The sequence below is a fragment of the Coenobita brevimanus genome, chromosome 67 (assembly GCF_032717465.1).
Source record: "Coenobita brevimanus isolate Jiangsu-jjx chromosome 67, ASM3271746v2, whole genome shotgun sequence".
Classification (NCBI taxonomy): Eukaryota; Metazoa; Arthropoda; class Malacostraca; order Decapoda; family Coenobitidae; genus Coenobita; species Coenobita brevimanus.
In genome coordinates this window covers 21823376-21846047 of record NC_137020.1, presented here as the reverse complement: position 1 = coordinate 21846047, position 22672 = coordinate 21823376, and the positions used below count along the sequence as shown (strand labels likewise).

General features: G+C 41.5%; 1 protein-coding gene across 1 annotated transcript in view; it reads right to left on the bottom strand.

Moving 5' to 3' along the window:
• Nucleotides 1-907: 907 nt before the first annotated feature.
• Nucleotides 908-22672, bottom strand: part of LOC145405510 (L-threonine 3-dehydrogenase-like) — a 33869-nt gene continuing 12104 nt past the window's right edge. Inside the window, exons 5-9 of the mRNA XM_080276855.1 lie at nt 19399-19506; nt 19131-19222; nt 12718-12831; nt 4209-4318; nt 908-1151 (exon numbers count right to left, since the gene is read on the bottom strand). Of these exons, the coding sequence (XP_080132981.1) occupies nt 989-1151; nt 4209-4318; nt 12718-12831; nt 19131-19222; nt 19399-19506 (587 nt within the window). The 3' untranslated portion in view covers nt 908-988. The remainder of the gene's footprint in view (nt 1152-4208; nt 4319-12717; nt 12832-19130; nt 19223-19398; nt 19507-22672) is intronic.

The window sequence follows — 22672 nt, the reverse complement described above, 5'->3', positions numbered from 1 at the left end:
AAAGGATTAACATTTTCCTATATTTTCAGAGCATATTTTGGACGAAAATGACCGTGTAAATATGATTTGTTTTGCAGGAGGAACAAGGAAGGGAGAGTACAGAATCTTACCGTCTCTTGTTCCTCCTGCAAAAATAAATCTGAGTGACGAATGGGAACTTAATGTAGATTTGTTTGAAAATCTCATCCATGACCGAACACCAGTATAGTACCGATTCTAGCAGTAATGGTAGTAGTAGTAGTAGTAGCAGTAGTAGCAGTAGTAGTAGCAGTAGTAGTAGTAGTAATAATAACAATTGTAGTAGTAGTAGTAGTAGTAATAGTAGTAGTTGTTGTTGTTGTACTCCAGGTTTATCTGTAACGTGAACTCAGTGGACTGCAGGCTGAAGTTGCCATTCTCAGCAGTCCACCATCCTCCTTTTGGGGGGGATAGGAAGGCAAATGAGACACTTCTGTATAACTGGGCAGTGATTCCCCCGGTTATTTAGGTGCCATCACGGGAAGGCGTCTCTCCAGCACCACCGAGTATACAGACAGCAAAAACAATATACGTCATCTGGCTGAAGGGGTTAAGGATCTAAAGTTTTACTAGTTGTAGCCTATTTCTTAGTGGTCTTGTAGAGGTTTTTGTGATCACTGACTTTCAGACACCCTTTAACAGCAGTTTTAGCTTATTTCTTGTTCGTCATTTAGTGAGTTCTGTGTTAAGCGATTTTGTAACATCTTCTGAGAGCAATTTTAGCTTTATCCTTAGCTTTTTCCAAGCGATTTCTGTGCTTAGTGCCTTTGTAGGACCTTTTGAGGACAATTATACCCAATTTCTTCGTCTTCTTCTTCTTTTAGATTTTTGTGACAACAACTTTGTGGTATATTTTTAGAGTAAATCGAGTATAATTTTATCAGTGTCTATTACAGACCTTTGTGCTTCGCGACCTTCTCACACTTTCTGAGAGCGAGTTTAGCGACGTCCGTGTTTCTGTTTGTCGTGTCTAATTTTGTGGATCCAGGATGATCTTGCACGCCTGGCCGGACATCAGCAGATGGAAGGCATCGGTGAACTGCGTCATGGGTAGGCGGTGCGACACGATGGGCTCCACGTCAACCTGACCCTCGGCCAACAGACGCTCACACTCCTCCCAGGTGTGGAAGATTCTGCTGCAACATGTGAAAGATTAAATTGTCTTAGAAAGGAAGCTGTTTGTCCCCTTATAAATATGAGTATTGTTCATGGACAGATTAAATCATCGTAATGAAGACTTTGCCTGTCCGCTTAGTGTTCATGAAGAAGAGACAAAGGAAACAAAAGACTTGTAACATGAGAGAAGATTAAGTGAATCTCATGAATCCGGTGATTTCTCACTTAGTTATTTATTTGTTACTTAATTCTTGTCACCATCAGACTACGTTGATATACAATTATTAGTGCAGGGGTTAATAAAGCTAAATCTAATCTCTCTTCTTCAAAAAAAACTCTCCTAATTTGAATATAATCACCAGAAAACAGCAAGACTAAAAAAGTACATCACCGGAGTGAAGGGGTCAACACTATCAGGGTCCTGCGACTCACTCTCATCTGAATAAAACAATCTGTCGACAGCTGTACTAAATAATGGGGTTCTTCCCGCCATGAAAGGATTAGTGGTGACAATATTAACCCTATCTGGTTTCAGTGAATCACCCTCAGCTAATTGTTCGTACAGTCGTCTGGGTGTAGCTGGAATAAAGTACTGGAGAAGATAAAAAAAATAAGAGGGTATACGAGAGGAAATTGTGTGCCTGCGTTAAAAATGTGTGTCCGTGAACAATAAACAAAAGATCGTGTAACATGGCTGGCTGACCCCTCTTATCACAAGAGGGGTCAGCCAGCCATGTTGAATTCTAAGTAGACGTAGCCGAGGGGTATAATTATACAGAGAAGGTTATCTGGTTGAATCGTCATATGGGAGATGCAATAATGGCCAGGCGCTGTAGATGTCAGTGAAGGCCTTTTCTGTTCCGTTATCCTCTTCGTATTTTAACTGGGATGATGAAATAGGCAGATTTTGGGGTCGACGGAGTTTACTGTGAGACAGTTACTTGAATAATGGTTAAGAGCTTGGCGTGACCCGTGTAGCCTATGGTTAGTAGCAGTTTGTGCTAGCTGCAGTCCTCCTACATTACTCTCACTCTCCAACTCCCTATCGCTCTCTCCTTGTCTAACTCTTGTTCTCTCCTGTCCTACTAACTTTCCTACATGTGATATCGGACTTATATCTCCCTCTAGCTTCCGGCTAAAGTGTGTGGGCGTACGTGTGCGTATGTTTGTGCGTGTGTGTATGTCGGTCATATTTGCGGCACGTTATCAGGAGTGTTTGGCATTCTTGATTCGTCTAGGTAAGGGGGATGTGTGGTTGTCTCTTCCTGGAGAACTCAGACATAACCACCTGTTTTACATATTGTTACCTAAGTTTATATAGCTGCATACCGTAGTTACATATAGTATTGTGTTATAACATATGCCTACAGACTTACACGATTAGGCAGTGTTGTAATAGAAATAATTAATGTTTTTCAGTTTAGTCACTTGGCAGTTGAGTTATACGCCAGAGTTGTAAGGATTATCAGTTATGCCTTATGCCACTAGTCTATATTGTGAAGGGTACATAAAAACGTCTCAGCTTAATTCCATGACAGTCTCATTTACAAGTCAGTGTCATAAGGTATTTCAGTGACGGTCACCGCTGATTCGTGCTGCATTTGGTGGGGGAGCCTGGCCACCCACACCATAATGATGCCAGGGGGACCAGACTAGCCTGCATTCGTATTCATGAAAATTCTTTACCCTAAGGTATGTTTATGGTTCCTTGTTTATATTTCCCTTTTGACTCTTAAAGCTACCAAATATTTCTCAACCACTCTACAATGAATTTGGATTTTTAAATGCGGCAAAACAAAATAACTGATGACAGTAATTAACTGCTACAAGGACTTCTTTATCGCAGAAAGTATCCACATCCTTTCTGAATACGAGCCCTGGCCACTTTCATCAAGCATGGGTATAGATATTCCCGGGTAAGTCAGGTCACGGGGACCTGGACCCAGATGCACTAACAAACTTACCGCCAACTCCCTCTCGTAACTCGGATTTTCGGTGGGAGGAAGAAAGATTTAATAAGTGATGTTTTTGTACATGTCCTGTCCTATCTTAAAAAACAATAGTAACTCATGATGATCGTCCCCTCCTTCCTAACCAAGATATGTTTTTGCAGGAAGAACGAGACGCATGGGAAGACTACATTTTCCTTGTCCTCCCTGCAAAACCAACTCTGAATTATAACGGTTGATCGAAAGTTTGGACGTAAATATTGCACTGCACTCTGCCTCTCGCCCCATGTACACTACTGACGCATGCTGTGGCTTATCAGTCCAGCAGAAGCATGGGTAATCTACAGTAGCATAGGACTGGCATCAGTGGTAAGTCCACCTGCGTCAGTCAAGCTCCTAGAGTCCCTTTGAGTCAGCCTATCCCCCTACCTTCCTTGGGTTGGGTTAGGTTAAGTTAGGTTAGATTAGATTAGGTTTGGTTGGGTTGGGTTGGGTTGGGTTAGGTTAGGAAGGGGAAGCAAATAGTTTGTCCTTTTCCCAACCACATGATTTTGGCCAACTCTTCTTTCCGGCCTCATGGATTTCCTCATACCTCCTAACCATTCAGCCTCTTGTCTTTTAACATCCACTGTATCTACACTGCGCCGCCCAATCATGATTCCCACTCCGCCTTCAGCATCTCATATTCACGTCACCTCATGGCGTGAATATACAGTTACATCACTTTATGTCCGTTGTATCAACTTCACCACTTTGTTGATTTACAGTACATCTTGGAGCTTATAGTCGGTTTACTTTTCCTGGCTAACCTGGGCCACTCGCACAACTTGAACATTAAATCATGGCGCCATGAAGGTCGACAAGCCTTAGTTGTGAGGCAGGAATGTGTTTTCATAGTCAAATCAACCTTGCATACTGACTACACTTGGTTATCAACTGAACTAAAAGAGGTTTATGGATTCTTGTTAGGTTAGAACAAACGGGCCATGGTGACAATCTTCCTGTGCCCGTGCCATATTTTGGTGCTGATACAGTTTTCTAGTGAGAACATACAGAACGTATGGTTTTAGAGGTGATTAAATGTATGATTCGGGATACTGAACTGAAGAAGGATGGAATCCTTACCTTCGGCCATGAACTGACTTGAGTGTGAGGGCCTTGAAGATAACATCAGGGAGGACATTCTCCACATGAAGAGGTCCCTTGGGCAGTCCCACTAAGACCATCTGTCCCCCCTGTAGATTATCATCATCATCATCATCATCATCATCATCATCCCCTTTTTCACCTAAGGACAGGGTTAAGTGGGGTCCATAAAAGAAGAAGAGACAAATCACAAAAAAGAGAAAACTGTCATCATAATTATCATCATCATCATCATCATCATCACCATTTTTTTTTTTTTTTCACATAAGGATAGGTTTGCTCTGGGATCCAGAAAACAAGGAAAGATGACTAACGAAAGAGGGAACACTGTCAACAGTCTGCCAAGTGAAGAGGGTCAGAGAGTCATTCACACGTGGTTCAAGCCCCGCAATCCTGTCTCCAGCTTACATCTTTTTTCTTACAGATGCGCTTAACGTGCCCCTGCCAAACAGCTCCAATCTGTCAGCTATTAAGTTAGCCTGTTTAATGTGATTTTTAAAAATCGTTGTATCATTGCTGTCTTCTTGTTAAGTGGTTGGAGGTACCCATCATCTACTTACTCGATGCAGGGCTACGCTTTGGTGACTGCACTGAGTGACAAAACAATGTATTTCCTGTAAGTCATGTTCACTACACTGGGTGGTAACCATTCAACCAAACCGTACTTGTTCCCTGCTTGTAAACAAAGTGGGTTGGCGAAGGACTAGTGTCCCGCGATGCAAAATAAAAAAGTAAAAATACAACAAAGAGGCCTCGCACCCGGACGGACCTACAGATGACGACCAGGGGCCGGACAAGGGACATGATAAGGATGGCGACTTGGAATGTGGGAGGCGCGAATGATGAGGTGAAAGATTTGTTCAGGTGCCTGAGGATGTAAAAGTTAACATACTTGGTCCGACTGAGGCCAAATGGAGAGGTGACTGTGTGAGAGAGAGAGGTATAGACTGGGTGTATGTGATGAAGTAGATGTGAATGAGTGGTCAAAGGAAGTTGTGTACATTGTTGTATGCAAGAGATGGAAGAGAATGTAAGGAACATGGAGCAGTTGGATCTTGGCTTGTATTGGTACCGGTAAGAATGAAAGTGGGAATGCAAGCGTGGGCGACTGTTAGTGTATATGTCACCAGGAAGGACAGAGCGGCTAGAAAATGATGAGTCTGGGGTGAAAATGGAACTGTGCATGGAAAACTCTGAGACGTGGGAGAGTGTTTCTGACTGGAATTATGAACGGAAAAATGGAGAATGTCAGGGTAGATGGGGTGGTTAGTGAGTGGAGAGTACTTGCTGAAGTGGATGGGAATGGTAGTGCTGTAGTGGACATTTATGCAAGGAAGGGCTTGTCAATAACCAGTACCTTCATTAGGCACAAAATGATCCACAGGTATACATGGCGAGTGATAAAAATAGGTAGAACTGGATGAACGGAAGGCAATGTTTGATTATGTTTGTGTGGATGAGCTAATGGGAAACTCTGTGTTGGACAAGAGAGGGTGTAAAGGTTGGAGGGGTGAGCTATCTAATCACTCCATAGTAGTATCCAAGACAGAGATGCAAGACTGTTGGGTGAACAGTGGATGAGAAAGACAAAAGGCTACAGTTCACACAAGGAAAGTAGAAAGGCTTCAGGAGGATGAAAAAAAAAAAAAAAAAAAAACAGGGGCGGGGGGGGGGGATACAAGAGACAAGTGGAGTGATTGCCTTGTTATGCTCTGGAGCAGGAGGAGGAGATGGTAGGCATATGTAAGACATTCAACGAAGAAATATTTACACCATGTGTGATAGCATATGGATTGAATAGGACACGTAAGGGGGTGCAAGGAACATCATGGTAGGATTAAGAGATGAAAATAATAAGTTGTGACAGAGGAGACGAAAGAATATAGTGACTAGATGGGAAGTAGAGGAATGGAGGATGTGGAGAGACGAAAAAGAAAGCTATATGCAGAGCAGAGGAGCGGGGTGAAAATACTGGTAAGAGAGAATTAGAAAAGAGTGGATTAGGGGTTTGGAAAAAACCTGAGTGTAAAGTGCAAGGAATGTAAGAAATTGTTTTGGAAGTAGGTGAAGGTAAGACAGGGTGATACGGGAGGCATTAGGGAAGTGAAAGATAAAAACGGTATAATGTTGATGGAGGTAAAAGTAAAGGTAGGGCTCAGACGTCATGAGACGCTTAACAGTGGTGCTCATCTCTGTAACACAGACCTTTGAGCCTGGGTTATAGGTCCATTGTATCATGCGGATTACTACGGTTACTTCCCGTAAGTATTATCCTAGGTACTCATCTTATGTACACCAACCCACAAAGGGTGGATGGACACCTGCGTCGCGTGACACAAGCTGCCCAAACCAAAACTGGAACCCTGGCGCTAAATGGGTGGAAGCTTCGCAGTCAGGAATGCTAAGCACTCAACCACCGCGGCTATTGGTGGAGAAGGGAGAAACATCGAGCAGCTAGACATAACACTTTAAGAAATGGTTGAATGTTGAGAACAAAAGTAGAACAAGTATTAGTGGCTGAGGAATGGCTGGCAGAAGAGAGGTGAGTAGGAAGGAAGAGATAATAGGATGGAAGTATTACAAGCAATGATGAAAGTACAGTAGTGGAGTGTGTGGTGAAATGTAGAGATACTGACTGAATGGATATGGGAGATGTGCAGATTGCCCTGCGAGGATGGCAGAGTCCGTGGACTGAAAGTCAGTTATAACTGTTCCTCTTTCCACAGGAAGACGCAAAGTTTGTGGCAATCATAGGGGCATATTTTGTCCTCTTAGTGTAACAGAAAAAATATTTAGTAGGATTTATCGAGAGAGATAGAAAAGACCGAAGAATTAGATGAAGATGAACAAGGGGGAATTAGGAAGGGAAGAGGCTATTTAGATCAGACATTCGTTCTAAGACGTTTAGTGGAGAAGTATATAAGGAAGGGAAAGAAGCTGTATGCTGCCTTCATGGATCTGGGGAAAGCATACGACAGAGTAGATGGACAAGGAATGTAGAAGGTACTAAAAATAATGGTGTACATGGGAAGTTTTTGAATGCTGTGACGAGTGTGTATAAGAGCGCAAGGGCTGCAAAGTGTGTGTGTGTGTGTGTGGTGAACCAAGTGAGTTCTTTGATATGAATACTGAACTGAAGAAGAGATGTGTCTTGTTTCCATGACTGTTCAGATCATATGTGCATGGAGGTATAAGAGGTATATACTAGGTCAGGATGTGAATGTTAGTGTACGTGTCTCTAAAACAATAGAAGGTAGGGTCTGAAAACTTTCCGTGCTGTTCCTTATAGAAATGTTGTATATTTAAGTGAAGATGAATGTGAGCTGCAAGGCTTGATAAATGAGTTTGGGAGTGTACCGTATGTAAAAAATGGAATTTAGAAATGAATGTAGATAAGAGTAAGGATGTGGTCTTTGAGGGAAATGAGCCACAGAATGCACAGTGAGGCTTTTTTGTGTGATGATTAAGAATGGAAGTTTAGAGGATGTAATGCTTGAAAGGGTACAGCAGAGAAGAAGGGTTACTGATTTACTGAAAGCAGTGACAGGGAATAGAGAAGTGAACATGGAAGTTAAAAAAAAAAAAAAAAATAGACCCTGCATGTCAGTCTTATGATCCTCACTCTAACATACTGAAGTGCAGCTCAGGCTCTTTTGGAAGGACATATGGCAAGAGCGAGAGCAGTCGAAATGAGTTATCTAAGTTGAGAATGTGGAGTTACATGGAGAGACAGACAGACAAATAAGGAAGTAAAGGGAGCGTTGTGGTAGTGGTGTGGATATATTAATAGAAACACTCTGAAATGGTTTGCCCATATGGAGAAGATGAAGAATGAGAGAGTGACTGGGAGAATGTATGCCAGGGGTAGAGGAGAGGGAGACCAAGGATGAGATGAGGGAATCGAGTGGAGAGGTATATAAGAAGGAAGTGCGAGTTGGTGGGAAGGCAGCCAAATAGCAGAGGACAGGGCGACATGGATGCGATTTGTCAGTGGCCACCCCTTACGGGAGTAATGCATCTAGCAATAGATAGATAGGCGGACAGATATCTTCTTGGCGCATGTAAAACACACACACACACACACACACACACACATACTAATAACGTAATTTACATTTAAATACTAACACCACCAAATTTATATAGCCTTGCAGAGACGTTTCGAAATGGACAAGTTAGATACACCCATCGTTAGTCCCTTCAATGGTGCTGGAGAGGGACGCCTGCATGTGGTGGCATCAACAGGACCGGGTGGCTTCTCAGTCTGGTTATACAAATGTTCTTGTGCTCCCTTTGTCCTTCAAAAGGAGGACTGTGAACTGCAGGAGGAGGGTAACGTAGCCTGCAATCTACCGGGTCCATGTTCAGATAAACCTGGGGCGACAACAACAATAACAACAAATCCTTCACTACTAGAGATCTGTCTTGAGCTCGATAAAATCGTCCGGTGACGATAAGGATAAAACATAAAGATACACACACTCCGAAAAGCATCTTCATAACTCTGCGCGAAACAGTGACACCAAGAACGAAAGCTTTAATTACAGGCCCACGAGGCAATCCTCATTTTGATATCCCTGTTTGTCTATGGTGTGGCTTCACCTGCTGAAATCAAATGATGGGCACTCAAAAATGAGGCATTAAGATATTGCCACAGTGACGCAGTATGGAACTTGGTCAGAACCCTCAGCATTAGTGTTATTGCACTCTAGCAATGTCATGTTATGAGGCAACAATAGCTCCACGTGTGGCCTGTGAGGTTTCCACACTGTACGACTCGGACGGTAAGAGACAATCACGCCAGATGTAACACTTCAATTCCGATAGGAACATAAACCCTTATGTCTCATGTCTCAAAACAGTCAAGGTATATACCCAGATATAAGCATAATCACCTTATGCCCGCTGATTCAATGTCCCTCCTTGTAATTCCAATACAATTACCGAATACGATATGCGACTGAAAACACATAACTTTGCTTTATTTATTAATTATCTCACTCATAATTCTTCTGTACTGTAGTCCTATGTGACAACTCTCGCACTCGCACAGTCACGCTTACCAGTCTTAACGAGTCAGCTGGAATGTTCCGTGCGAAGCCCATCGGACACCCGCGTAAAGACCCTTTTTTTGCGTGTGTGTACATCATCAGACTGAAGAGATTCAGATGTTACGACGTGAAATTATTTGGTTAAAATAAATAAATGAATAAACAGAAAAATTAAATAAACTGTTAATTAAATAATGCCACGGGGTTCAAAACTGAGCAATGGGAAAGAGAGCACGAGCGGCAAGGAAGATATGAGTAGCCACAGAGAACCCCAGAAGCCGAATATTAGGTCGTGTTGTAAGTGGCTTTGGCGATTTCGTAGCACCTCTTCTTTTGTTATTTATTCTACACATTGCACCTCAGTATCCTCTAGTGTGCTGTGTTACTGATGCAAAACTATGTCGATAATAAAACAATATAATTAACATACATGAGAATGTTAAGGTGTGATATGGGAAATAAATTGCCAAGAGAGTAGCGCTACGAAGCCTCGTGTGCCACCAAAAAATATGACTCCAAACCAACGAGGAGCCTCCAGCAACATGCTAAAGGCCGTGTTATCGTCAGCTTAGGGGGCTTTTTGGCACCTCTTTCTTGGCGATTTATTTTCCGTATTACGCCATGCTAATCGTGGTAGGTAGTAGCGACCATCAACCACTCACTTGATGTAATGCTGCCTACTTATTCTATCATCTATATCATTTTTTCCGTGGTTGCCCCTCCCCCTTCCTATTTCCCCCATCCTTCCTGCCACTTTTTATTACTCTTCTTTCTACTTCAGGTGACTCTACTATGAGTAGTAAGCTTAATGGCTTCCTGTAACTAATGAAACCATTTGAAATGCTGGGTGGTAACCATATAATCAAATAAAGGGGTAATGTGGAGCCTACTTTGGTTCCTCTGTTAACTGGGTGGAGAGATGCAAATACGGCGTCCATCAAAGAACCAAACCTCCACACTCTTTCCTGCACCTTGCTGGGGCATGGCGCTGTCTAGCGCAAGAGAACATTGGTTTATTTCACGGGATGGCCCTGCGGGGTCTGTTATATATCTGCGGTTGATGGGTCTGCTCTGCCAGACAGATCGGGGTTACTTATCAACAGCAACAACGTCTTGCCAATGTAGTGTACAGTATGTTATCTCTGCAGTTTTACTCTCTTCACTCCCATGCGATATTTTCATGGTTTATTCTTCCTACTCTACCTCCGGACAATTTACTCTGTTTTTATAAGACGTATAACAAGGAAGGAATAAGGGAATGCGTTATCTAAACTATCCAGCTCGAAATGTTTCTCCAAAACCAGATGAAACAGCCTGAACACAGCATGAATAAAATGACAATACTGCATCATGTTAAACAGATTATTAACGAACAGATGGCATTAAAAACAAACGAGGTTAAATAAATGTACCATCCATCCATCCATCCATCATCTAATATACTACAGCACTAGCCGTGTGTGTGTGTGTGTGTGTGTGTGTGTGTGTGTGTGTGTGTGTGTGTGTTTTGGGCAGCAGAAACTACACATTCAAATCGCACCAAAATTGGCACAAAAATCGCAAAAAATTCGCTGATGTGAAAAAACTTGGTTCCATCACGACTGAAAAACTTGTACTATATTTAATGAGCGATCACATTTCGACCAAAAAACGTCACTCCCGGCGCCCGGCATAGGATCTCCGTAGAATTTTTTGCCCATAGGTAGGACTAAAATAAACTGTAGCAGTAGCCGTGGGTCTGTGTGTACGTCGGACTTGCGTTCGGACAACTTGGGTTCCATTCCCGAAGCTGCAAAGAACGCGATCAATTGGTTAGCTGCAAAAATCCAAGTGACAACGTTAGACGAGAACAAAACGGACCATCATGGGACCTTCGATGTCGTCTTGACGGCCGATAGTGACAACGTTACACTTGAACAACACATAAGCACGAGAGCCCTCCGCAGGAGCAAGTGCGAGGGGCCCTCCACGAGAACTTGTCCAATCCTATGTCGCCCCATAGAGGTGCGTAGGAACCCGGGGCTAGGCAACTTGGTCATGACATTTAAGATGAGACTGACCAGCCTCACTCATCCCTGAGTGGCATTACGTGAGCAGTAAACCCCAGCCACCCCTTGGATATAATCTACACGGGTTCAATCCGATTGGAGCACCGTAATTACCCACTAAACCACCAGGCGCCATAACTTGGTTATATGGTTACCACCCAGCGTAGTAAATGGTCTTCTAGTGTACAGGAAACAATTTGGCTTGTCACTCAGTGTAGAGTCAACCATAGGCAGAAGGAAGAGGAAAGAATGAAGGAAAGACAGATAGAAGAGGGAGTGTAGTCACCCGTAGGCAGAAGAAAGAGGAAAGAATGAAGGAAAGAAAGACAGAAGAGGAAGGATGGAAGACACGAAAGGGCAGACACCCAAAGTAGCACTACATCGAATGAGTGGATGGTGAGCGCCCCCACCTACCAATGTTATTGGTATCATATAAACAAACAGACTGGTAGGGAAGAGGTGATAAAAGGCATGATAAACTTACGAGAATGCCACTCTAATATCTCAGTTTCTAACAGCAATTTCTGAAGCACATGACGAAAATGGAATGTTTGGTTTTTGGGTATCGCTGCTGACTGCATTCTGCAATGTGGGATGCAAGCTGACCATGCCCAAAAAACACAAAGACTCTCCATAAATGGTCGTCAAAAAGAAGTTTGTATTCCACTGTACAATTGAATGTTTAAGCATACAACTCGATCGCCCGTATTCTCACATATAGATTAAGGAGTCACCCCGGCACCACCTCCTGAACAGTTTATTTCTGCGCCTTTCCTGCCATTTAAGTAACCTACGTCACTATTTTAAAAGGCATCACCAGTACACGACAGAAAAATAAGTTGTAGTATGCGTAATGTATCGCTACGGAAGAAGTGCTGCATGACCCAACAAGTTAGGGCCGGATTCTTAGCGAGTTTACAGGCTTTCTGGTACACCTCTTCCCCGGGGATTTAGTTTCCATAATGCACCTTTACAGACTCTTGTATGTTGTTTCTCTTGTTTTATATCAACGTGGTTTCTTTAAGAAGTCTGTCATACAGTAGAATATTAATGAGACATGCTGAAATAAGGTCAGTAAAGGAAGAAGTGTTAGGGAGCTTCCTTAACAACTGTAATCCAACGATGTGTTATATATTGGATTGTTGCTGTCTCCAGACGATTTTTTTTTTCACGTTTCAGTAAGATAAATTTTTCGAACTTGGATGGTTAGATACCCTTCACTACTAAAGACTTGTCCTCAGCTGAATAAAATCGTCTATGGTAGTAAGCACTAAATTTCTAAAATAACACTATTGGACTGAATCGATAAATCTTTTGACTGCTAGGATTTCTTTGGACTTAATAAATCCTGTGATGTTAACATAAATAAAATTCCAAACTGTAACTAACCTTTCTTAACCAGGAGAAGGATTGGTTAAGGAGAGACGCGGCGCCACTGGCCTCCACTATCCTGCCCACACCGTTGTTCCCAGTCATGGCCATCACCGTGGCCTTTATGTCCTCCTGGAAGAGAAGAAGATGTGAAATAGAAGAACAATAACAACAACAACAATGAAAGAAAAGCACGGGGGAGCAGAATGCTAGTCGCCCGCCGGAATATGCTGTTGGCCAAGTCCAAGCTTTTGGCCATATCTTGATACCCTGAAGGTTTCATGTTCATAGCTCAAGCCGTTCATGAGATAAAATGGTGCTAAAGGCGGGCAATAAAAACTAGTTGACCTTTGGCAGCCATTTTGGTGACCTGGACCTTGGCCCCGAGTGCCAATTTTTCGAACTCGTCCAGGATTTTGGCCATATCTTGATACCCTGAAGGTTTCATGCTGATAGCTCAAGGCTTTCTTGAGATATAATGGGAACACACACACACACACACACACACACACACACACACACACACACACACACACACACACACACACACACACAGGCAGGCAGGCAGGCAAAAACATTATCGCTCCGCCTCGTAAGGCGGGAGATAACAAAAAGGTGAAGAAGAAGAAGAAGATGAGGAAGTAGAAGAAGAAGAAGAACAAGAACAAGAAGATGAGGAAGTAGAAGAAGAAGGAGAAGAAAGAAGAAGAAGATGATGATGATGATGATGAAGAGGATGAGGATATAGAAGGAGAAGAAGAAGAGGCTGAGGATTAAGAATAAGAAGTAGAAGAAGAGAAGGATGAGGATGGAGATAAAGAAGAAGAACGAGAAGAAGAAGAAGAAGAGAAGGAAGAAAATGAAGAGGAAACATAACTGATATAACTTTTGCACTTGTCCTTAAATATAATAAACAGTTGCTACATTCTCTTCACTTTAACTTGGCCTGAGATTTCCGTTTCTCATCTTGAATGCTGAATTGTAGCAATATCTTAGCACTTCAAAACGATTTAAGTTACGAAGAAGTCATGTAGAAAGGATGTAGAGCTGTAACACTGTCTTATTCTGCCACTGAGGTACGTGAAATAAGCTGCAAAAGGACGAAACCATGGACCAGGTTAAGATGAAAGAACTATACACTGAGGTACGTGAAATAAGCTGCAATAGGATGACAACATGAGCCAGGTTAAGGTGAAAGAACTATACACTGAGGTACGTGAAATAAGCTGCAATAGGACGAAAACATGAGCCAGGTTAAGGTGAAAGAACTATACACATTATTCTCACACCAACTGCGGGAGTCTTGGTGTGTCGGTATGATTACGTCTTCGTCTCCAGAGAGAGGCAGTTGACTGAATACCCATTTAAAGATACGCAACTCACGGGCAGGCGGGTAGGTTTGGCAAGAGTGACGTTAGAAGAAATGTACAGTTTATGGAATGGAGGAAAAGAGCATAAGTTTGGAGACGAAGTGAAGGAAAATTGTTGGTGTCGAAGTAAAGAAAGAAAATGAAATGCAGGAAAAGGTAAATAGCTCCCAGGCATCATCCAAGGCGGTGCAAATGAGGCAGCTTTCTCTGTGATGGGCACCCCGACGGATTCATCTAAGGACCGGCACTTCCTCTGGCAATACCGTGTTCATTACTTGGGTCTTTGAACTGTTGCTGATCCACACACACATACACACACACACACACACACGGCATCGTCGGATGTGGACGTCTGTACCGGCGCTCCATACAAGCTCAACACGGCCAGAGGCATTACCTAAAAAGTATCTTTGAATGAGTCAAGCTCTGTACCAGGTTAGACTAAATGATTTTTCATTATTAAAAGGAAAAGAAATAATAAGTTTAAATAAGACTTTCAAACAACAAAGAACCACGATGCGTTGAGTCAGCTGGGTTTGTTTATACTACAGAAAGACCGGGAAAGCGTGCACACTGTAAGTACATACTCTGTTCATTTAGTATTACAAAATGGATACATACTTCAGTAAAACAAATTTGGAAAAGAAAAGGGATAAAAGTAAAAAGCAAAATGATGATTTCTACCAAGAACTAGTTGAAGTGGAGACTCACAATAGACTGGTTGAACGTGTACACAAACTAGAAATGGCTTTCAAAAATGAAATTGATGAAATAAAGAAGCAAATGCACTTGCAAAAGGAAGAGATAGAAAAACTGGGAAGGGAGGCCAGTAAGAAAGACACAACCATCAGTGAACTAACAGTGGAATTGAATACGCTTAGGAAGAAAGTGAGTGAAATGGGACGTACAGTAGTTAATCACGAGAGTGTTATGGAAGAGTTAAAAAATGACACAGAGACAATTAGACAAGCAAGCAGTCTTATGGACCAGAGCAGTGATATTGAGGAGAAGATAACACAGGTGAATGAAGCTGTGCAAAGCTACAAAAATGATGTAGAAACCATGTATGCTGAAATGGTGAAAGTAAAGAAAGACTTAGAAACAAGGGTGGAGGAAAAAAACATTAAAAAGGAAGTGAAAAGAATAATCCAAAACAATCCAAAGTTAGTCAGAGATTCAGTAGAAATAAATAAATCAATAGTAATCACTGGTATAGAAGAGGAAGAAATTAAAAACAAAATCACTAGAGACAAAAAGGAGATGGCAAATGTAATGAGCTTACTGAAAGAAGTATCAGAGGAAATCTGTGGTAAAGACATAGAGGAACACAAAAGGTTAGGGAAATACGAGAAAAGCAAGACAAGACCTCTAAAGGTGACTTTCCAGAGTGTAAACACTGTGGAAGAGATACTAAAAAATGCAAAGAATCTTATGGAAAAAGAGGAGTTAAAAAATGTATGGATAAAAAGATGCCTAACACAAGAGGAACTGGAATTACTGAAAGAGAAAAGGGAGGAAGCAAAAACAAAAAATGAGGGAAGATCAGAAGAGGACAAGAAGAAATTTTTTTACAAAGTAATAGGATTGCAGGTACGAAAGTGGTACACAAACAGGATGGAAGAAAAAGGAGGAAGCTAGTAGAACCATGTCATGACAAGTATATAAACAAGATGATAAAGTTGATGTACTCAAATGTGGACGGAATGGTATCTAAATTACTGGAGATGAATGATTATGTCAGAGAAAATGAACCACAAATAATATGCCTAACTGAGACAAAATTAACACCAAGGATATCCAATGACATACTAAACTTAGAGGAATACAATATATGGAGAAGAGACAGAAACTTAAAAAAAGGAGGAGGAATTATAATATTAAGTAAGAAAAATCTAAAAGTCAAGGAAATAAACCTAGATATACCATCACAAGTAGAACTGATTGCAGTAGAGATTGACACATCTGAAGGTAAAGTAATTGTAGCCAATTTGTATATGCCACCCAGATCAAACACATGGGAAAGAGACGAATATGAGGACCTGGCAGAGAGTACAATTCAGAGTATAAGATCCTTGCTACAAAAAATGGAAGAGAAATCGGAAAGAATTATACTAACTGGGGATTTCAATACAAATATAAATTGGAATACTCTAGATATAAATAGCCAAGAAAGCTGTTGGGACCAAAAGCTCCTGGATCTCGTACAAGAGTTTTCTTAACGCAACATGTGAGGAAACCACTAGAAAAGAGGACTTGATGTACCTTCAGTGCTAGATCTAATATTTACTAGGCAAGAAAATGACATTGACAGTTTAATATATCACCCTCCACTCGGCAAAAGCGATCATGCAGTACTAAATTATAACTTCAGGATAGCATATGACATAATAAACAGCAATGACAGTTACAAAAAGAGACTAAACTATAAAAAGGGAAATTATCAAGACCTAAAGAAGTATTTCTTAGAAGTTGACTGGGAAAATGAGCTTAGAGGACAAGATTTAAATGCTGTATATAAAAAATTTTGTGAATTTTATGAAATAGGAGTCCAGAAGTACATCCCACAGCACAAAGAAGCAGATAAGAAAATACAGAAATGGTTCAATACAGAATGTAAAAAATCAAAAGAAAAAAGAGATTTGTTGTGGAATAGATACAGAAGACACAATAGTGAAAGGGCGTATAATAATTACAAACAGGCAAGAAACGACTATACAAGAATAAGCAGGGAAGCCCAAAAACAGTTTGAGGAGGATATAATAAATAAAAGTAGTGATCAACCAAAACTGTTTTGCAGCTATATCAGAAGCAAAACCAAAGTAAAAGATATAATACAGTCCATCACGGACGAGGGAATCACTTATACACAAGAGAAAGATATTTGTGAAGCACTAAATAAGAATTTCCAATTAGTTTTTACAGAAGAAAAAAATTTTGAGAGGGAATATGTGGAACACGCATGTCCACACATACTACCAGATATACAAATAGCAGAAAAAGTAATACAGGAGGAGTTAAGTAGATTAGACAGAGGAAAAGCAAGTGGTCCTGATGAAATTTCATGTTGGGTGTTACGAGAATGTGCAAAGGAGTTAAGTAAACCATTATTTTTAATTTTCAAGAAATCCTTGAGTCAAGGGAAACTACCTGATATTTGGAAAAAAGCAAATATAGTCCCCTTATTCAAGAAAGGAAATAGACAAAATCCTCTCAACTACCGACCAGTATCACTGACCAGTGTTGTAAGCAAGGTATTAGAAAAACTTATAAGAAAAGCTTGGGGTAAATCATCTAGAAGAACACAGTATGATAACAGAAAGACAGTTTGGCTTCAGAAAAGGAAAATCATGTGTTACTAATCTGTTGAGCTATTATGACAGAGTAACAAACACAATACAGGAAAGGGAAGGATGGGTGGACAGTATCTATTTAGATTTCAAGAAAGCTTTTGACACAGTACCACACCAAAGACTTTTATGGAAGCTGTACCATCAAGGAGGAATTCGAGGCAAACTGTTTTGTTGGATGCAAGACTTTCTCATAAAAAGAGAAATGAGGACAGTACTAAGAGGAAACTACTCATCATGGAAAGAAGTGACTAGTGGAGTACCACAGGGTTCGGTGCTGGCACCAATCATGTTTCTAGTGTACATAAATGATATAAACAGTAACACTGGAAATGAGAGCTATCTGAATATGTTTGCAGATGATGCAAAAATACAAAGGAGAATTACTAGCACAGACTCTTGTAGGGAGCTACAAGAAGAATTAAATAAACTTCATGAATGGAGTAGTACATGGCAAATGGAATTCAATGTGGACAAGTGTCATGTAATCAAGTTTGGTAAAAGTGGAAAAAGACCTGATTGGGATTATAAGTTAGGAAATAAAACCCTATACACATCAGAAAGAGAGAAAGACCTAGGTGTGATTATCAATAACAGACTATCTCCGGCTGACCACATCAGCGAGAAGGTACGGAACATGTATACTATCTATCTATCTATCTATTGCCAGACGCCTCAATCCCGTTTGGGGTGGCCACAAACAAATCGCCTCCAAGTCGCCCTGTCCCCCGCCATTTCACTACCCTGCTCCCAACTCACACCCCCCTCTCTCATATACCTCTCCACCCCATCCCTCCATCTCATCCTCGGTCTCCCCCTCCCTCTTCCACCCTCCACCTCACTCACATACACTCTCTTCGTCAGTCTTTCACCCTCCATCCTCTCCACATGGCCAAACCACCTCAGTGTGTTCCTCACAACGCTTCCTATCACATCCACATCAACACCACAACGCTCCTTTATATCCTCATTCGTCAGCCTGTCTCTCCACGTGACACTGCTTGCAAATATGAGAATATGAGAATAACATTCACATACATAAATGAAGACATGCTAAGAAGGATAATAACATCATTCATTAGACCAACCCTGGAATATGCATCAATAGTCTGGAGTCCTCATCTCAAAAAGCATATAGACAAGATTGAAAAAGTTCAAAGGGCCGCTACAAGATGGATACCAAACTTAAGGGACCTAAGCTACGAAGAAAGACTAAATAAACTGAATCTACCAACACTACAGGAGAGAAGGAAAAGAGGTGACATGATAATGCTATATAAGTGCATATCAGGAAAGGAGAAAATAGACATAAATGATTACTTAACATATGGAGAAGCATCAGCAAGAGGACACTGCAAAAAACTGCATAAGAAGAGAGGTGATAAAGACGTAAGGAAATTTAGTTTCCCAAACAGAGCAATTGATCAATGGAATGCACTACCGAATGAAATAGTGTGTGCCAAAACAATTCACAAATTTAAGGATATGTACGATAAATATGGTCTAAGACACGGGACAATACGAGCTTGACTCATTCCTGTAAAGATACAATTAGGTAAGAACACACACACACAGGATCTGACCTAGCTGAGCGCCTGTTGGACTTAACCTCATTATCTTGAGCGACACACACACACACACACACACACACACACACACACACACACACACATTCTCTCTCTCTCTCTCTCTCTCTCTCTCTCTCTCTCCTGACCTTAGCTGTGTTGATGACCTTGTCCGCCCCCATCTTAAGGGCCAGTTCTAGCCGTTCCTCCACCTGGTCAACGCCATACACCACCCTCGCACCTGCAGGGGTCAAGTAAGAAGGTTTAGCCCGTTCAGTACTGTGGTGACTTTTTTTTTTTAGTTTATCCTTGCCGCCTCTAGATAATTTTCCTTGACTTATTAAGATTCCTCGTACTGAGCGGGTTATTGAAGGATGTATCTTTCCTATAAAAAGGTGGGTGAGGGCAAGACGTTACCCAGTGCCTTAGCGACGGCCATGGCAAGGAGTCCAACAGGTCCACAGCCCAACACCAGGACGTCCTCTGCCTTCACACTGATGCTCTCCACTGCGTTATGGGCCACACCTGCCGACACACACCACCACCACGCCACTTAGTGACACATTATATTCATTTCACTTTAATTTGACATGAAATCATCTCTCCATCTTGAATGCAGAACTGTAACAAGACTAAGATATGGTGATATATTCTATTCACTTTAATTTGACCTAAATTGATATCTCTCCATCCTCAATGTGGAGATATACCATGAGCTTTTTACTAGAATATGATGCTAATCACGAAGAAGTAGCCGGCGAAGTACGAGAAATATGGGCGAATATCTCCATCAAATTAAGGTGAAAAAAAAAAAAAGAGATGGCAGATAAGCAGTTTTGAAGTCCGAGTTCGCTTGGAAGAAGAAGAGCAGGAGAAGAGGAAAAAGAGGAGGAGGAGAAGAAGAAAAAGAAGAGGAGAAAACAAAGAGGAGGAGGAGAAGAAGAAAAAGAGGAGGAGGAGAAGAAGAAAAAGAGGAGGAGGAGGAGAAGAAGAAAAAGAGAAGGAGAAACCAAAGAGGAGGAGGAGAAGAAGAAAAAGAGGACGAAAGAGGACGAAGAGAAGAAGAAAAGAGGAGGAGAAGAAACGAGGAGGAGGAGAAGAAAAGAGGAGGAGGAGAAGAAGAAGAAGAAAAAGAGGTGAAGAAGAAAATTACATTTGAACTGAAAAAAACATGTAGATCATTAACGAGAGCGTGATGTTAACAAAGCATGAGAATAACGTTGTAGGGCTTCAAGCTGATCCATCCTCTTTAGGATAATCCACCTCCCGTTGTTTTATCTCTACTACCCTAACCTAACCTATCCTATCCTAACAACCTGTCTAGCCTAACTTAATCTAACCCAACCTAATGTAACTCAATGCTACGGAACCTACCTTATTCTATCCTACCCGGAATTACTTGAGGATGGATGGGTTTTATGTCCCTTCAATCTCTCTCTCTCTCTCTCTCTCTCTCTCTCTCTCTCTCTCTCTCTCTCTCTCTCTCTCTCAAGTAATGGTGTTGATGGGGGAAGGGGACGGAATGTAGAGAGGGATGTGGACTAAGGACTGAAGAGATGGAAATAAGAGGTGCGAGATATTCTTTATGGCATTCAAATTATTAGCCAGTCCATCTGAAGACGGCTAGGAGCAACTGAACTCAAAATTATTAAAATCAAATAACATTCATACTCGGGAATCTATGTCAGCCTCCCACTACATCTTGAAAAGTGGGCCATATTGTAAACTGCATGTAGGAAGCTTCGTAACACCTCCTTTGCGACTTATTTTGATTACACCTTGAGTTTCTCTTGTATGGTCCACTGGAGAGCATGATAGTACTGAAGTGCAAAATGCAGAGTATGTCGGTAAGGATGAAGTGTTATAAAATTTCCTGTCATAATACGACCTTGTACGTCGCTGTTTTCGGGTAAACATCTGCCACGTCCTTCACTCTTGTTTTATTTTATTTTTTTTTTACATTCTTGCCGCCGTATTATTAGAACTGAGTGCGTGAAGTGTAAGTAAGCCTCTAATTTCTAAGTTAATCACGGGATACTTGTAATTATTAGATGCTGTGAGCCTGCATCCTACATTACAGAGTGCAATCATCAGTGACATGAAAAAGTTTCACATTTTTATTATCATCTCGTGCCTGAGAAATTATCTTAAACAATGAGGGACTTATCACCCCTGCGCTGTCGGTTTTTATAAGTATTTTCCTTGGTTTTACAGACGATTTTATTGAGCTTAGGAGAGTCCCCTGGTGGTGAAAAGGGTCTATGAAGGCTATATATAACACTTCTGGGTAAAAAATGCATCCTACGGTGAACGAAATCGTCAGCTGGTTACAAGAATAACACACAAAGCACGACATCGTAGCAGATGGGCATCGAAGAGACAGATACTTGATAGCATAGTGCCCTGAGTGACTAAGTTCTGTCAGGAAAAAAAGTTCACCAAAAATTTCACCTTCTATGCTTCTCACTTTCCTCTGCTGGTTAAATATCTAGGCTGAGAGAGGCTTGGTGCGTTTCCCTGGCCATTGAGTAATTTCTTTGGTATGAAGCGTTAGGGAGGAAAGTGACGAACAGGTCCTGAGTGTTAGATAAATGCAGTGAAAAATGAGTCTGCTTTTATCCCTCCACACATTGCAGATTATTCTCACTGACACCCCTCCACATCACCTCCCTCACCCTCTCAATACACCTTTCCCTTCCTCTACCCATTCTCCACCATCCAACCCATTCTCTATCCACCCCTCTTCTACCCATCCTCCACAACCCATTCTCTTCTCTGTCCATCCCCCTCCACCAATCCCCTTCTCTACCAATCCCCCTCCACCCATCCCCTCCACTGTCTATCCCCCTCCACCATTCTCTTCTCTATCCATCCCCATCCATCCATCCATCCTCTACTCTTATTCCTCCTCTGTCCATTCCCCTCCATCCATCCCTTCCTCTAACCATCACTTTCCATCCACCCCTTCCCCTACTCATTATGTGCAAAATGAATCGCTAAGGCAAAATTGTTACGAAGTTTCTTAAGCTTACGAAAATATGGACTGCAATACCTCTTCCTCAGCGATTTATTTTGCACATCATAGTATTCTTATCCTCTCTTACGTTACTGAGGCAAACAATATCGATTCAAGAAATATAAAAATAATATAGAAGTATAAAGGTGTAACAGGTATAAATCGCTAAGAAAGATGTGTTGCGGTCTCCAATGCCGGCTAGAATACGACTCAGTGACACAATAATAAATCGCAAAGGAAGAGGTACCGCGGAGCAGGGGAAAGCAATCATCAACAGACCTAATGACTTTCTCTGTGCTGTGAGTTACAAAAAAGACTATAACTATCTACCTGTCTATCTACTGGGAGACGCCTTAATCCCGTAAGGTGTGGCCACAAACAAATCGCCTCCATGTCGCCCTGTCCCCCACCATTTCACTATAACTATGGTTTGTAATTCTATGGGCTGAAGGTAATGATAGTAAAGGATGTTACGAAAAAAACAAAGCCACGTGGTATACGGCCACAGTGGTGCTATAATATATCGCTTAGAAATGGGTGTTACGAATGTTACTAACGGCGGTGCTGGACTGAGGAAGAGATGTTACTAAATTTACAGAGATAAGAAAGGAGAGGTGTAACAAGTGCTATGTAACCCACTTTGAATATGGCCGAAGTGACGATATGATAAATCGC